The sequence below is a fragment of the Serinus canaria genome, chromosome 1 (assembly GCF_022539315.1).
Source record: "Serinus canaria isolate serCan28SL12 chromosome 1, serCan2020, whole genome shotgun sequence".
Lineage (NCBI taxonomy): Eukaryota > Metazoa > Chordata > Aves > Passeriformes > Fringillidae > Serinus > Serinus canaria.
This window is the reverse complement of record NC_066313.1, coordinates 32,866,831-32,885,272: the sequence shown is the minus strand read 5'-3', so window position 1 is coordinate 32,885,272 and position 18,442 is coordinate 32,866,831. Positions and strand designations below refer to the sequence as shown.

Genomic DNA, 18,442 nt, shown 5'->3' with positions numbered 1-18,442 from the left:
ACCCTCCATCTATAATATAATGATGTTATAGGCTGGATTACAGGCCCCACACAATACTGTAGGCTCTATGGGGTTTTACTGGAATGGGGTTTATTCTCCATAGTAGCCTATGTGGAGCAATAATTCAATTTGTGGCTGAATGTTGATAACAGACCAGCATTTTGGTCATTGCTGAAAAGAGCTTGGACAGCATCAAAGCTTTTTCTCCTTTCAAATTTACCCTTCCTGACCCAGTAGCAAGTTGGTTGAGGGCAGATACAGGGTTTGGAGGGGACCTAGCCAGGAGAGATGACCCCACAAGACCAAAGGAATAGTCCATATCACATGGTGTTCTGCAGGGAAAGGAGGAGCAAGGGAGAACATTCATGATCATGGTATTTGTCTTCCCAAATAACTGCTACAGCTGATGAAGCCTTGCTTTCCTTGCTAAACATCTGCCCACTGCTGGGAAGCAGTGAATGGATTTCTTATTTTGCTTTACCTGCACATGCAACATTTGCTTTCCCTATTTAACTCATTATCTTCTGCTTTTATATCTCCTATTATCTACCTGACCCACAGCAGAGAGGAGTGAGAAGGTGTTTGGCTATTGGCCAGAGTCAATCCACTACATGCTGTCACTAAATATGCATTGGGAAGGATCCCTGGACCAGGAGGGGATGCACACAGAAGCAAACGTGGACCTAGCCTACAGCATCTCCCTTGCAGAGGAAATATAAAATGAAACCAAACTAAATTTAACTGCATTACTCCTGAGAGCAAGACAAAAAACACAGGTCTCCCAGCCCATTCCCTCAAATATTAGCTTGGAGGAAGAGGTCATTTGTTCATGGCTTGTTTTTGTCTCTCATTTTAGAGAATGTTCAAACATACAAATCATGAGCAGAAGGAAATGTCTATTTGTAAAGCAGAGACCCCCAAGTTCTGTGGGGCACTATGGTGGCCTAGGCTCAGCAGACAGGTCAAGGTGAAGTGCTTCTTAGTGTCTAGTGTTAAATAAGTCCCTCTGTGGTGGCGCTGCTGTGTCCCATATCTAAGAGAAATAACTCTTCCCAGGTGACTAATTCAGAGTTGTCTATTTCTACAGCAAGCACCTTCTGTTTGTTTATCCAGTTCACATCTTATGTTGGAGACTGAAACAGCCCACAGGCACTTCTCAGCCTACTGTCAACATTTCTCTTGAATGTCTTTGGTCATTTGTTCTTTATTATTTAAGAGAAAGGAACTCTAGTACAAAAAAAGTGGCATAAAAGTGTGTAAGTATTGATAGGATGTGTTAAGGGAATAAATCATATTGATTGAGCATCTTGTCACTAGTGTAATTGCATCTGTACTTAGGAATTCTAACACCGTAGCTGCAGATGATCCTGGGCACAGGTCCAGTGCTGAAAATGAGAACTGGGGCTCACAGTGTCCCTTCTGGAAGACTAGAGAACAGTAAGTATAAAATGTCTCATCAAAATACAGGAGAAAAGCCAGACAGACCTATTGAAAGTGAGACCACAGCAGATGGTTTTGATGTTAGGATGGAAAACTGAGACAGAAATTATAGGAAGCCTTTTAAAAAAGCTGCATGCAAATGAACAGAGAAATTCTATTTAACTTTTTCACCCTTCCCAATAGTTCATATTCCCATCAAGGGACTTAATTCTCTTCTGCTTTAGAGCACTGCCATTCTTCTAAATTGCTCTTGGCTGTGATTTTTACCTGTGCTATGCACCATAATTTCTAAGTTTTATGAATTGTCAGCAACAAACCAGCCAGGACAACCCCTATTAAACTTCCTCATCAACAGCCTTCTTAAAGACAGAACCCAGCAACATGATTGGTGTAGGTAGATAAATAATTAGGCTTATGCATTGGTATCGTAAGAAACAGATGTGGACAAAACACGACAGATGAGAGACATTAATTAGGAGCTTCAAAAAGAGAACTAAGATGATGCAGAAAGAAAGATTAGATACTGGCTGGCTACCTTTGTGCTACTTGCTTTTCTTTCCTCCAATCATTTAAGCCTCTTACTCTCTTTGTGATGCGCTTGCTTTGTGTTTTTCTATGTCCTTTATCTTCAACTATAGCTGATTTTACAGTCTAAACAACAATAATATCAAATGTTTGTAGAAAAAACAGATTTTTAAAAATCTAATAAAAACATGCATTTATTTTAGGATGATCTGTTTCCTAGAAGTCATAAAAAAGAAGAGACATTAATAGGAAAATATTAAGTCAGTTAGTTTGAGCTGCTATTTATCATGAGCAATTTCCATCCACAAAACAAGGATAGAGAGACAAATGAAGTGATATTGTACCACTTTAAGATACACTGTGCATCCAGGAATTTTTCTATTACATTAGCAGGGTGTGCATGGCTCTAAAAACAAACATTCATGTTGCCGGTAAGGATGACAGCCTTAAGGAAATTACTTTTCTTTTTTTCAAAGAAAGACTACTTTTAGTAAACATAAACTACAAATTGGGTGTATATAATATGCTATGATTCACATGAGTGCCATCGCCATTCCCAGTTTCTTTTCCCAGAAAATAATTCACTGTGTAACTATAAAAGAAATTATTAATCGCAATATTTGTTTATAAGAAAACTTCTATGCAATACCAAGCAGAATTTCTGTGTGAAAATAAACCAATTCTACATATTCATAAAAAAACTTTTAATACTTACATAAGGGATTGTGTCCAAAGTGTCTGTGTTGACAATTATAGGGGCAGGGCTTGCCTGAAGTGGGAAAAAAAAAAGAGAAAATAAATTTAAAGACCTGAAATTCATTAACATAGAAATACCCATACTTATACATTAAGTTAAAAGTCTAAAAGCCCATTTTCCCACTGAATTAAGATCATACAACAGTATATAACTGTGGGTACTGCTCGTGGATGAAGGAAATAGACTCTCAGCCTCCAAGCTACAGCTCACTGTGGCCTTTCTTTTTAGTTCCTCCAGGTTCTGGACCACATCCTGAACCCATATTATCCAGTTGAGCATTTTTTAGCAGAACTGTAAGAAACCTGATGTATCCAAATTACAATTAGGGGACATTGAGGTTGAGGGTTTCAGCTTCCCTACCTGACAAATCTACCTTTTGTGTTTGAAGCAAGATGATGAACTGATCTTTACAGAGGAGAAACATTTAATGCTTACACTACTTAGCAGTACTGTATAACCACATATATGGTGACATTTATGTCAAAGGTATGTAATTGGCATGGCTCATTTACACTCAGATGAGGTTCAGATTGAAATACAGAACAATTTAAAAAGACGTGAGCATCTGCAAAGCTGCCCAACCTGATCTTTAATTTCTTGATGAAGCCCATATCCAGGCTAGCTTCCAACCGCCTGAACCTCTTGCTCTTTCCATTCTGGCATTCAGTGTTACTGACCCAATGCCAAGCTCTGATATGACCCAGCTGCATTAACTTGGCTCAGACTCTGGAGAAAACCAGCAAGTTGTGAGAACGTGTGAGCCAGAGGCAAGCACCGTCAGTAAAACGTCAAACTGAGGCAGGACTGCTGAGATGGGATTGGTAATGAATCAAGGACTCAGAATGACCTACATGTAGTCCATGTAGTACAAAGAGTGATGGAAGGCATCCTTTCTCATGCCTACTTGGGCAGCAAAGACTCCTCAGTCACTGTACTGGGCTGATGAAAATACTAATGCTGAGCACAGTAGCTCTCTAGCTCTATTCATCTGCACTGTGTATCTGTCACTGAATGACTGCACTTTAAACTCGTACAGACTGCAGGCTCTCTTTGTGCATGGCAGGCATGAACACAGCACTGCTGAAAACACTGATCCTATTCCTGTCAAATATTTACTGTGGGATTCCAAACCTCTGGTTGCTACCAACCCAAATTAGGAATGTGACATTAGTGCAATAATTCAAATAACGTGAGAATAACAGTTTGGATTGGTTTTTTTTCCCCCAGTTTTTGTGCAGTCATTCCAGGATAATTCTGTGTTCAAAGAAATGTTATGTTACTGGACAAAAGCAACTGCTGATTAATGCCATAACTTCTATACTGTGTAACTGTGTAACTGTGAATTAAAATTGCTTACAATTTGGCGTGTCTGTATTTCATGGCATGGACTAGTGTCACAGTAAGGTATTATCTGATATTAAAATGCATAGTATCTGAAAAGATATTATACACCCATACCCTGTTATTGTAATTATGTCCCAAAACACTGGACACACTGAAATGACAGGTAAAAGAAGCCCATATGACTATAATATTTTTAGCTTTAGGCATATGGAATATGCTTACAGTTGCATTACCATTGGAGGTAAAACAAATTATTTCCTTTTTAGAATAGCAGTTTTTACTTACACTAATATTTAGCTCAATACACTTAAAAAGTGATATCTTTGCTAGGAAGAATAAGCTTGGCAATTTTTAACAGTATTGATTTTATCTCCTTTTTCTTTTTACCTACTGTGTTGGTCTACAACCAAATACAAAAAAAAAAAAAAAAAGAAATTCAGTTTTCAGAATAAAAGCATCTAAAGCATCTGTCCAGTGATGATTTAAAAACCAGTATCTACTAAAATAACGGAACTCTTTCAGAAGCCATTCTCCAAAGCATTCACCCAAATCTCTTTAACCTATTAAAGAAAAAAGCTTTTTATCTATATCAGATTTTCCAGAAGTAAAGCTAAAGAAATCAGAAACAAATGTGGGAACACTTAGGACTGGACAGAGTACTCCTGGCGCAGTGTGACAAGGGGATGAGATGACCGTCACCCTGCTGCCCAGGCTGGAAGTGCAGCCCAGTTTGCCATTCCCCCTCACTGCTGCAATGGCTGACTCATGTGCAACTTGTTGTCCTCTCAACAAAGCTGCAGCTTAGCCAGACTGTGCCTGTCTGGGACTGCTCCATTTTTTATTCTGTCATGGGGAACTCCTGCATGTTTTCATTGAACTTTGTGAGGTTCCTCTCAGCACATTTCTCCTTCGCCTATATTCCTCTGAAGAGCAGGGAAGAGTTCAGTGTATGATCTGCTCTTCCCAGTCTGGTGTTATCTCAAACCTTGCAGACAATGCTCTCTAATAATCATTCTGGTTATTAATGAAGATAAACAGCATTAGCACCTCTATCAACTCTGTGTGAGCACACAGGAACTTACTGTCAGTAACCAGACTTTGAACTGCTGACCACTGCTCTTTGGGTCTGCTGGTCTAGCCAGCGTCCCACTCATCTTCTAGTAAACCCATCCATTTAGTTTCTCTCTCATTTGGCTATGAAATAGAAATTGTGCGAAAACCTTGCTAAAATCCAGGCAAATGACATCAACTGATCTTCCCTCATCCACAGAGCTAGCAGATTTCTCATCACAGAAAGATGTTAGGTTGACAAGGTAAAATCCACACATTTGTAAACATTTCTAAACTGACCTCCCTCTTTTTAATCACCCCCCTCTGTCCTTTGTGAGCCTGGACAAAATGTTCTGTAAGCCCAGACCATGGTGCTTCCATTTGTTAGCTCACCACGATGCTTCCATTTGTTAGCTTCCTACCTAATCCCGACCCCTGGGTTATCACTTGGTCCATCACCCCTTCCACAGGAAAAGTCTGAGCACTGAAAGCTGCTCCTTTGAATGATACAATCCTTTCCCAACTGGCCCTGCCACAGAGCCTGTAAAGAATTAGTTTTCAGACCAGGGTATCGCTCAGGGTTCATTTCAACACTGTGCTCACTGTATTCTTTACTGATTGGAAAGACTATACTCAACTATCAAAGTGATGATTTTCTGCAGCTGGGGCATTTATCCTGTTCAGACAGATGGGCATGAAAAAATTCACAGTGCAATAGTTTCAGATGCATATAATGACTATAAGCACTCAAAAGTAATATCATCAGTGCATTCGCCTTCTCTGCTCCTCCTGTTCATATCAGGGCATGTGATTATGTGTGTGCATGGGACACTGCTTCTTGTTACAACTTGTAACATTTTGGGATTTTTTTCTTGGGGTGGGGGGGACAGGTATTTGTTCTGTTAGATTTTTTAATAAGAAATATGATTTAATAGAAACATTTTGCTCCCATCTCTCTGATATATGGTAATTCAAAGAACACTAACCTCCTGAGCTGCAAAATTGCATTAAAGTCCAGGAAATGGAGATTATTTCATTAGCTTGGCCCTGTTTGTAGCTAATGCTTTAAAGTAGGAGACTTCAATCATGCAAAGCTGAGAAGACAGTTTGCAATCACTGGAGAGAGCCCTAAATATAGTGCTAGCCATGGAGTACACAGCAGAATCAAAATGGTCCTGGTAACCACAGTGAAATGTCTGAAGGGATAAGTCAGTATCAACAAGGAGTCAAAGATTTTACTTTCCAGAATGATGTGTCCACATCTATGGAAAACATGACTTGAAAACATGTCACACTGGCTCACCAAATTCTCAAAAAAGATACTCAGGTATGTCTGTACTTCTAATGGAGAACCTTGACGAATCTATGAACCAGGACTCATTAACAGTGCTCCCAACTGTGCATAAATTAACAAGGGCATGCAAAAACACGTCTAGAATCTCTGGAGAGCCTCTGCCTATAGTGCCTTTGAAATAGCACTGCCTCTTTTCTCTCAATCTGTATACTCACACAGATCTAGAGTCTTTATCTAGGCTTCAGACTGGTTGAGAAGAAATAGCTTCCTGGAAGATAATTACTTTATTCCTAACTCTGCACTTTGACCTTCTCTGCCGTCTTGACCAAGACACTGAATCACAGTTTACCAAGTGAATTACACTTTACCAGCTTTTCCCAAATGCAAAATAAAACCAAACCAATTGACAGAAGTGTGACTATTACTGAGTGCCGTGAATAGAGTAATCCTGTTTTCCCCATTCCTCACTCACTTCCCTCTCCATCCCAACCCCTATAAACTAAGTATTATACTAAGCTGACAATGTACAGTGCAGTCAAACTTACAGCTCCTGCTCCCTGCATGAACCTTCCTCCTACCCTTGACTGGAAGCTCTGCTTTCAGCTGAGCCATCTCTGTGCTTTGAAAAAAAGCATCACACTGACAGCTGCAATGAAAGACTGGCATAGCTGAGACAAAACTTGAAAAGCTCTGGGGAAAAAAAAAACAAAAAAAAAAAAAGGAAGATTTTTTTATTCTTCTTCTTAAAGAACTTGAGCATAAAACACTTTGCTTCCACAAATATACACAAGATTGTTCTGCTTGCTATTCTGCCAAAAGCACAACTTAGAAGCAAGACAGAGTAAAAGCACTTGAAGCCAGTAGAAAGAGAACAAAAAGGCACATGGTCTGGTTCATGAACAATTACTTGGCTGCCAAATTCTCTACAAGTGTATGACATGACTCATACCTCTCAGATAAGGTGAACTTTCTCTCTACCATGAATGTAAGCATTATCCTGGTTGACTGGTTCTAATCATATTACTCACAGTTTTAAGAGACTATCCATATCATACTGGGTTGCATTCTCCAGCATTCATAAGTCCTTGTTTTAACTGTTCCTACTGTGCAGGACTATATTCAACACCAGACCACAAAGTCACAAACATAGTTATGTGGTCACTACTTTATAAATCATAAGCACAGCACATTACTTCTTAACAAGAAGACACAACCAAGTATGCCACCATTTTGAAATTGCCCACCTATGCCTATTCCTAGCTGCAACTTTCATTTCATACAATCAATAAGGTTGGTGATGACCTCTAGGATCAAGTCCAACCAATAATCCGGCACTGCCAGGTCCACCCCTAAACCATGTCCCTAAGCACCCCACCTAACTGGATTTTGAATATTTCCAGGTACAGCAGTGATTCCACTGCTTTCCTGGGCAGCCAGTTCCAAGGCTTGACCACCCTTTCAGTGAAGACTTTTTTTTAAATATCCAATCTCAACTTCCTCTTATGCAACCTGAGGCTGTTAGAACTCTCTACTGCTTTTCTTGTTAAGGAATCACCATCATTACCTACATTACTACATTTAATTAAACTCAAAATAAGGGGGTGGTAAAATTCAGAGTAATACAAGAGCATATGTATTACCATTTTAAAAGTAGGTTGAGTTGTCTGTGGCTTATTGCCATTTTGTGCAGACAATAAACTCTGAACTATATATCAGAGTCAAAGGCTCATCTTTCCAGGCAGTCAGCCCTAAACTCTGAAACACTCTCCAAAATATACATTTTCAGTTTTGTATTACTTCAAAGTGTTAGCTCTTTGTGTCTTAATAATGCAAAGTAGAGCAGTCCCTATATGTGTACATGAATAGGGCATACTGCATTTCTCAGATACACAGTGTAAGACTGCATAAGGCCTTAAGAAAGTGACACTGAATTAGTTAAAGTTCCTGTTTTCAGGAGTTTCACAATTGCAAGAAATAGATTTACATTTACACACAATGGCAGGAAAGATTAAATGACAATTTAGATGTCAAAACAGTAATTCTCTGGCATGCTTTGAGGCCTCAAGATCACAGAACACACAGCACCTTTTGTCATATTTACCACTGAATTACAAACTGAAAGACTAAAAGATAAAAAGTCATTTCATTTCTATTAATCAGAAAATGTAAAAGATAGAGAACCTCTTTGAACATCTAAAGAATGACTTGGCAGCAAACAATCCTACCTCTGCCCTGAGACATAAAACAGAAGTCAAAAGCAGCTTTGCTTGCAGATTGCAGCTGCCATGAAAGAAGAAAAATGCCTCAAGAAATCCTCAAGACCACTCATTTTGTATATAATGCAACCTCATATAAAGCCTTTTAGTTTAAATGTAAATTGCACTCTTCAAAGGAGGTGGCCTTATTTGCAGACTTGGAGTTTTACATTGTTTTTACTTAATCTGTAGGAATAATTTCCTATTTAAAACTGTATTAATTTGCATTATTTAAAGAAACCCCACAAAACTCATACACAAGGAATATTAAACATTTCTGTGTGGATTCGGAGGCTATCAGAGGGATTGAGAAGAAAGCAATACTTGACAGTTGCTGAAGTTTCCCCTGTAATGATCTTACCTGTTAGCAGGTTGAAATAGCAATGATTAATGTAACTTTTTTTTTTCCCAGTATAAGATCTAATGAAGGACATAGAAATATCAATGGCAAAGCTCTCTGGCCACTGGAAGAGGCTCCCCAGGGAAGCGGTCACAGCACCAAGCCTGGCAGAGTTCAATAAGCATTTGGACAATGCTCTCAGGCACACGGTGTGACTCTTGGGGATGTCCTGTGCAGGCCCAGGAGTTGTTCTAGATGATCCTTGTGGCTTCTTTCCAACTCGGGATATTTGGTGATTCTGTGCTAATACACATGAATGCACACAGACTCAGACCAGAAGAAAAGTATGCATCCAGATTTTAGGCATCCTCTTTGACTAACTGTATGCTTTATTTTTTTTTTCCCCAGCCTCGGTGAACTCTCTCCAGAGGGAGAAAAATAAAATTAAAACCAAATTGCAGCTATTTCTTTCATGGAATCCTAGAATCATTTATGTTGGAAAAGAGTTCTAAGGTCACAGAGTCCAAATGCTAACCCTCACTGCCAAGCCCACCACTAAACCACGTCCCTGAGTGCCACATCTACAAACACTGCAACACTTTCTCCAAAGGCTGAGCAGGGCCAGAGGAAAAACAAACACATGTGTGATCCCAATACAAACAATGGATCTGGACTGCACTTGCAACCTAATTATGGTATCTTCTCATATTTGGCTTTTCCTCTTTTCTTTCAAAAGTCAAGGCTGCCTTACCCACTGTATGGCTCTTTATTTTTAACATCATGGTACACTAAGCTTACAAAGAAGTTATCCACTGTCTTATTCTGTTACCTTTTTTTATAATGAAATACCTGAAATTTGAGTGTAACATTTCTGCATGGAGTTATAAAAACCCTCCTCAAAAACACAGAAACAAATGGACTAAAAATTATAATGCAGATGAAGAGAACAAAAAAAAAAAAAAAGAGAATGAAAAACTAAATGTGAAACAGGGGAATTACTTTAACAAAATTCAGTAACTGTTTGAGAGGTTTATCAGAAGATGAATCTTAAAGAATGAAACACCTGCTTTCAGGTTAATCTGTTTCATTCAGCACTGTAAACAGGAGCCCATCAAGAAAGGCATCAGTGCCATAGAATGCTCATCTCTGCTTATCAAGGGCAGAAGTCATCAAGGCTTACTGGTGTCAGAGACAAAACTCTCCACAGAGACAAAAGAACAAGAAATAGAAAAGTTTTAGAGTTTCTGAAAGGTTCTAATAGCACAAATAACAAAATCACCAAAAAACTTGTTTTAGCACTGAAGTGAGCATGAGGAGAGCTGGCATTTACTGTAGTCCATATAATGCATCAAATTAACTCACTGATTCTGGCTAAGTATGTATAGAGGCAAAGCTATTTTGCCAAAGGCTTTCACTTAATGTATATACATTTAAGGATACAGGAAGAACTTAAAGAAACAAACTTGATTTTGAGTATCTGCAATAAACTGCAAATTCAAGTTGGTCTGTGCTGGAACAAAGAATGTTTTGATTTTTATGTCAGTGGAAGCAAACTTCTACCCTAACGTCCTCTGGAAAAGTTTTAATTGATGTCCCAGAGTGCCCCTTTATGTCCCAGAATCTCTAAGTGATGAATAAAATTAACAAAATAATTCCAAATATATCAAATATATATAGCTTGCCCGACAGCTTCTTTCAAACCCTAAATCACTGCAGGACCACTGCACTCACACTACATCAGTTTAACAGATAAACATCCATGTGTGAAGTGCAGCAATCCAGGGCTCAGGGGGAATCAGCTCTTTTACATGGTTTAGCTTCACGTGGCATAAAATGCATTTCTCAATGGAGATGCTCTGCTACATAAATTACAACTATTTGGTACTTTACTACAGGGCTCACCAACTGTTTTTAAATCTCAGTTTTCTTCCTGATGTCCTTCGGCCTGAGAACCTGAGTGCTCTGTGGGTGGCTTGCAGGACAGCACATGCCAGAACTGCCAGATTTTCCATAATTTTACAGGTTGTAGCACCCAGCAGGAGCATCACCAGCTGCCAGTGTTGGCCAGGGCTCTCCTTGTGAACCTTTTTAATGCCATCAGGTTGTGACTGATTGAAGAGGATATTCCCTGTTGAATGATGCAATCTTGATGTAGGACAGAGAGTGGAAATATGTAAATGACATTTACTTCTTGTTTTTAGGACCAATTTCCCTCATAGTTTAAAAATTTTGCACAGATAAGAAAAATCAGTCCAATTTCTAGACTTTACACCTTGCTATTCCTCACTCTGCTACATTCAAGCATCTGACTTAAGGAATACATCCTAGTGAAGCACGAATCTTGTGTCTTTTCTGCCTGCCTTCTGCTCCCCACCCAATGGAAACAGCAAGGGAGCCATGGACTGCAAGGGAAGCTCCTGTGAGGAGAAGCCAGGGCTGCCCTATGCTGGGCAGAGATGGTTCCAGCCAGTGTCACACCAGACCCACCACTGGGGCAGGAGAAACAAGTAATAAGGAAGGAAAGGGTGTGGAAAAAGGAGCAGCAAAGAGAAACAAGCATGTCCTGACCCCAGCTCCAACCCCATGTGTGAGGGATCCCAAGTCCCTCGTCCCCCAAAGGCACTGAGTGGGCCCTGAAGTGATGGCTTGAGGAGGGGAGGTGGCTGGAGTGAAGATGAACCTCAAGATGAGGTGATTTCCCAAAGTGTGAGTTTGTCATCTTTGTTTCTCAATATCCAACACAATAACGAAATGTTTATGTAAACTGGCAAGAAAGTTAAATTCCCTAAGTCAAATCTGCTTTGCCTTCAAAACACCAATTATTCTGAAATTTCACTGTAGAACAGATACTTTCTGTTCTACAGAAAGCGACTAAATAAAAGGTTCAGCACCTTTTATTTAGTCACTCTATTTTCTGAAAAACCTACAAATCAGTTCTTGGAGGTGAGACTGGACCAGCAGAAGAAGGCAAAAGAGCAGCCTTTAGTTATGAAAGAAAATGCTGAGTACACAGTGCAGACATGAACTCACTCGAGCTGGGCTCCGAGGGGAGCACTTGACTTGGGGCTGTTTGTATGACAATAGGCCCAAGCTAAGAAAACTGCCCCTCCATAAGATGAATGTAGCCAAGTAGGAGGAACACCAAATCATAAAATCATGGAATGGCTTGAGTTGGAAAGAACCTTTGAAGCTCACCTAGTCCAAGGACCCTGTGATAAGTAGGGTCATCTTCAACTAGATCAAGTTATTCAGAGCCCCATCCAACCTGACCTTGAATGTTTTCAGGGTAGGGCATTCACCAACTCTGAGCATCTGTGCTAGTATTTTACCACCATCACTGTGAAACATCTCTTCCTTATATCTAATCTAAATCAATCATCTTTCAGCTTTACACCATTAGCCCTTATCCTGTCACAGCAGGTCCTGTTAAGAAGTCTGTCCCCACCTTTCACTTAGACCCTTCCAAGTACTGCAAGGCCACAATATCTCTGAACAAAGAGAAAGTAGAAGAAGCAGTACTGTGGCCACAAGGAAAGCTGTCATGTAAAAACAGAAACACAAAAATTAACAATGGATTAAACACATATATTTATAACCTTATAGATCCTCTACAAAGAAACATTTTCCCTGGAGAAAGAAAGCTACATCTACTTCTCACATACTCTATTAAAATGCATTGCTGTTGACCTCTCAATTCTTAGAAATAGCATTAAGCAAAAAGTTTCCAAACAGAAAATCAATGCAACATGTCACCATAGGTTTGGAGAATAGGGAAACAATGTAAAGGAACTGAACTTGAGTAGAAGTAACAGTGCCACAAAAGGAGCTCCATGATATGTCACTGCTTAAGTAAACAAAATGCCAAGGGCCATTGTATGTCTGAACCACAGTGGAAATGACTGGAGAGTACAACACAACCAACATACTTTCAAAGAAGTTGCACAGAACCTTAAAAATACACCTCACTTAAAATTATAGGCCTGGAAAAAAAGAAGGTGATTCTCCTGAGAAATAATAAAGGGAAAAGCATCCTTGTGAACTTGAAAAAAATAGATTGTGGGTGCAAATAGGTGGATAGGACCCATTTTGGTCCTATTATGGGTACAAATAGGACTAAAAAACAAACTTCACAAAATGGACTGAAAGCAAAGGGAAGAAATATAGAAATATATTTTAATAATTCTTTGATGTTATCTGTGAAAAACACTTAATATCAGGAAAATTATACTTGCCTGTTTTTCAATCAATATTTCGCAATTTTTACAGTGGGAATATTTTTCAGTTTCATGCCAAGGGCGGCCAAGTAGATTTTATCCTCAGCTACAACTATGTGGCAAATTCAACAATCAATAGTACAGACTCCCTAGCAGAGAGGTTGAAGCTTTGTTGCCTAAAACTCCTTTGTACAAACTGAGGTTAGCACTGAAATGACTACTGTAGGCAGAACACACATTCTGACAGATGGGCGATGCGACCTATGAGGTCTTTCCCCATCTTTACATTTAAGCATTCTGTCATTTCTTAACAGCGTTGTTTTGGCTAGGACTGGATGTAGAAACACTGAGTAAAAAAATAGTCTTAAACTGAATTAAAATAGGTGGGAGCAATGACTTATCTAGCGGCAAGTAACATGGCCCTTTTTCTCATGACGCAGGCACAAAAGGTAATACAAGGCAGCACTTTGAAATGTGATCATTCCTGGGTTATAGGATATCTTTTAGTTACTGATTTCAAGACACAATTTCTGCTTTGTAAAACACAAATATTTAGGATGCTGCTCTTTGTATCCATTATTAGTAGTGACCTGAAAATGACTACGAAAGTTCTGCACTCTCTGAATTTACTGCGTGAATGTATATATTAAAAGCCACCTCTCCCACAAAATGGAATGACTTTCCTTGTACACAAAGACAACATTCATCTTTCACTGTATTGAGCAATACATGTAACAATCAACGACACAAAACCTAAAAACTGTCAGAGCTGATCTGAGTCAAGACTGAGAAGATGGGTTTGCAAAGCAATTAGGGGAACTTCAAACGTCACAACCACCCTTCATGCACTCAACAGCACCCCCCAAAACACTGGAACGTTAAACAGTTCAGAGCGTCAAGGCAGCCTCTTCCTCTAGTAATAACAGCAAAAACAGTAACAATATGAAACATCTCCTGGATATCTGTCTCTGATATGATGGTAGTTTGGTTCTCTTTTTTTAAATGGAAAAACTCCAGGAGAGAGATTTCAGAAATAAGCTTTGATTACTGTCAGAAGGGATAAAGAAAACATTTCCTGGCAAAGGAAACCAAAAGTTATGTGCTATACATCAGGCACTAGGAGAGAACACCTGGAAAAGGACTAAGCATAGCATTTAGTAACACAAACAGAGCTGTCTGCTTAAGGCAGGAGAGAGGCAGAATACAAAGAGCACAGTCCTAAAAATATTTAGCTTCAGGAATTCAAATTTCTCTTGAGCCTGTACAACAGCATTTCAGCCTTGAAAATAATTTAACATCTATCCCAAGAAACTGGCATTCAGACCTGAGACAGCCTTCCCCCCGAACCATTTGGACAGATCCAGTCTCCTCCTACCCTACCTTTTAGGCACCAATCCCACCCTCCAAATGAAACACATCCCCCTCCTCCAGTAAATTATGATGCCTGCCAGAAATATCACATTTACCATTCTCAGCCTGTTGTAAATCCTGACTTTCGCCATGGGATGTCTGGGAAAAACTAACACCTAATGTGATGGTCCTTTCCGAAAACTAAGCAACTTCACAGGCAGGTGCACCAATTCTGAGCACTAACATATAAAAACCCCACTGCAGACCTGACCCTGATACTAAATAAATGTTTGGCTGGGAGGACAAGAAATGGGAACATCGTGTGCTTCAGAGGAATGGGAGAAAAATGACATAGAAAATATTACAGCAAGAAGAACACAGAATCTGTGGGAGGCACAAGGTTTTTTAGGGCAGCCGTAACAAGGAGAAAGCAAGAGACTCCAAAGTTAAAGTCAGCCCATCCTTCACATGCTATATGCTTTGTGACACATTTTGAAATGTCTTCTTCATTTATAAGTGCTCTACCCTCATACAAACAGGGGTTCAAGCATTTTTTTGCTGTCAGCCCATCTGTTACTGAAGACCCTTTTGCTCACTTATTAGCTCAATACTGATCTGACACAGCTAGAACTGAGTAATTCTTCAGGTTGTTGATCACATACTTAACAGTTCAGATGTGTGTCTCTTCTGCAAAATATTAGCATATTTTAATTTTAAAACACCCTATTAAATTTATATTTCACATGAGATGAAGATACATAGAAGAAAGAAAGATACTCTGTCTTCTTTCCCGTCCAGCACATTCTGCACGGCTTACCAAACCCGGTCACCAAAAGCCATCTGCTATTAAAATATTTCCAGTTCACATGACATCAATAGAAATAAATAGCTTCTTCAAAATACTTGGAATTAGAAGTAGCAACATATATTGATGTAAACATGGAATAAATCACTTACTTATTTTATACACAATATGCAACATTACTGTGTGCTATCTGGTGCTAAGCATTAATACCCATATGTTCAACTCATATTTATCACCATTTTAAAGCCAGATCTCAATTACGTGTTTTGTCAGGAAGTAAAAATTATATGTAATACAGGTTTTTTTCCTTGATCATTAAAGAAATGTTAAAATAGAAATACTGGCAATATATTTAAATTCCAGGTATATAGAACTATGCATTTTCTCCCCAGAAAAATGACCAGCTTTTTTAAAAGACAATTCTTTATTACTTATCTTTTCATCAGAAAGAAACACAGAAGAGCTATGGTCTTAGGTCTGCGTTCTTCAGTTCATCAGAGTTCAGTTTCATTCATTTCCCCCCCAAAAGAAGCCTAACCCTCAGAACTGAAATTTAAAAACATGCCTTATTTTAGAGATATGTTACAGTTTTCCTTACCGGGACAAGAGAATCAAATGAACCCTGTTCCCGACTCTCAATAGCTGAAATTGTTTTCAACCAGAGGAGATAGCTTGAAATATCAGATATTTCAGAATGCTCCATACTGAAAGCTGCAAGATTAGCAGGACTGAGGTGAGACAGGCTTGCAAAAGGAGGGCTTTGCCTGTGTTACATAAAGTTCTAATTAGATCCTTGGTACAAATTGCTGTCCTAAGAATAAAAAGTTAATCAAAAAACCTCATTGGAAGAATAGGAGGGCAAGATTAGAGCCGAGACAGCTGTGGCACAACAGCACAACTGCTAACTAGATTCTGTGCCACTGTTCAGAAGTGAAAATATGTGTGTGAAAAATCAAAGTGTTCCTGTTGTGTTGCTTCAGACTAAACTGCTCACACCTGGTTTACCTCAGTGGAACACAGGAGGCCTCTCTGTACAGAGATTCTAATGCAGCAAGCACCTAAATATCAGACCCCCTTAATGTCACAGCCAAAATATTTTCACAAAAAGAAGAAAATTTTGAAAGGAACTGAGTACAGAAGTGGCATGAGAACAAGTTTTGCAAGGACTTTTGGTGACAAACTGTAAGAGTCAACCTACAACAATTTTTTAAATTTGACTAAAAATCTTAGAAAACTACCCAAATAACCACAGGATAGCTGATGGATGATTTCTTATCTCTCCAAAAAGTTAAAATTCCAGTCTCTATTTCCAAAGTACAGCTGAGAGCTCTCTTTACCTGTTCAGGTTTATATTCCCTGCCCACTTATGGATGGTACTGTAGAAATGAAAGGAGCAGCGACAGGACCCAAGGGAATGGCCTGAAGTTGTGCCAGTGGAGTTTCAGATTACAGATAAGGAAAACCTTCACCCAGAGGGTGGTTGGGCACTGAACAGGCTCCCCAGGGAAGTAGTCATGACACCAAGTCTGACAGAGCTCACAAAGTGTTTGGACAATGCTCTCAGGCACACAGGTGACTCTTGGGGACGGTCATGTGCAAGGCCAGGAGCTGGACTCTCTGGTGCTTGTGGGTGCCTTCCAACTCAGGAATATTCTGTGATCCTTCAGAGGCCAGACATGACTGTGTTACCCAATTGTAAAATTCAGAACACACAACTCTTGAAGATTGCATTAAAGTCAAGCTTTCAATTACAATTGTCTTTTAAGGAGGATGGTATAGAATATTTGTAGGCTGTCTGCTCAGAAAAGTCACACAAAGACTGAAATTACCAGGTATTTTCTGGAACAAGATGGCAACCTTTGCCAAAAAAGCTCTAAAGCAAATCTGAATGTCAGAACTGCTATGGAAATAACAGCTTTTATATTCTCCAATTCCTTACCATCTCATAAAAATGGGCGTCCAAAAAGAAGCAGGATATAATTATTTGTTGAGAGGCAAGAGAGGTGAGAAGAGAGACAGTGAAAACTCCTTGTACAAGAGACAAGGAAACAAGTGGCCTTAAACACTACGGAATTTACTGCGTATTAAACTTTTTTGGTTTGTCTCCTGTGTCATTTGGGGGCTCCAAATATTCACAGTCAAATTGAAAAACAATGTCATAAGGACAAAAATACTTGACAAACCAAGCAAACTTTAGAAAATAAAACTGATTTAAAAAAATAACAAAACAAAACAAAAAAGCAGCATTAAAAAACCCTACAGGTTTGCCTAGTTTAGAACAAAGTATTTCAAAAATCTTTCACAATGCATTATAAATACATTTTTGATGAGCAGATCATTTTTAAAAATTGATATAAAATTTTCAAAGAAAAAAATTGTATGCAGCCTAATGCAAAAACTGTACCTTTTCCCAAAGAAAACTAATTTCTGAAAAGACCCAAAGAAGATTTTGCAACAAAACCCATGTAGCTTTGAAGAGAGGAGGTGAGGAAAGGAAGACAGAGTGCTGCTTCTTCCCTCTACTTTTTCACTTAAAATTGCACTGTTTAATGAGAAAATTCTGCACTGTTTAATGAAAAAATTCTACACTAATGTAAATGCTATAAAAATACTTCACTGTTAACTAAAATGCAATATCCCTGTAAAGCATATTTCAAAAAATATCTTATTTGACAAAATGAACGTGTTTATTTAGCAGCAATTATAAAAGATGTGAATGGTACATACCTAGGAGTGGGTAACTTTTCCTTTCCCTTTAAACTCCTTCCACAACATTCTGTACATTATTTGGTATAAGGGCTTGCACTGGCCTTTGGTTTCACCCAGAACAGTTGTTTCCATCAACTTATAGAATCAATTTATAGAATGCTTTAGGTTGGAAGGAACATAAAAGATCATCAAGTTCCAACACCCCTGCCATGGGCAGGGACACCTTCCACTGGACCAGGTTGCTCAAAGCCCCATCCAACCAGGCCTTGAACATTGCCAGGGATGAGGCATCCATACCTTTTCTGGACAACCTTTGCCAGTGCCTTGCCACTCTCTTAGTGAAGGATTTCTTCCACATA

At 39.1% G+C, this 18,442-nt stretch overlaps 1 protein-coding gene across 3 annotated transcripts in view; it reads right to left on the bottom strand.

Moving 5' to 3' along the window:
- The window catches only part of DLG2 (discs large MAGUK scaffold protein 2), a 486,684-nt gene that overhangs the window by 385,364 nt on the left and 82,878 nt on the right, over positions 1-18,442 (bottom strand). For all 3 annotated transcript variants that reach the window (XM_030234136.2, XM_030234140.2, XM_030234138.2), the window contains exon 2: positions 2,681-2,734. In XM_030234136.2, the coding sequence (XP_030089996.1) occupies positions 2,681-2,734 (54 nt within the window). The remainder of the gene's footprint in view (positions 1-2,680; positions 2,735-18,442) is intronic.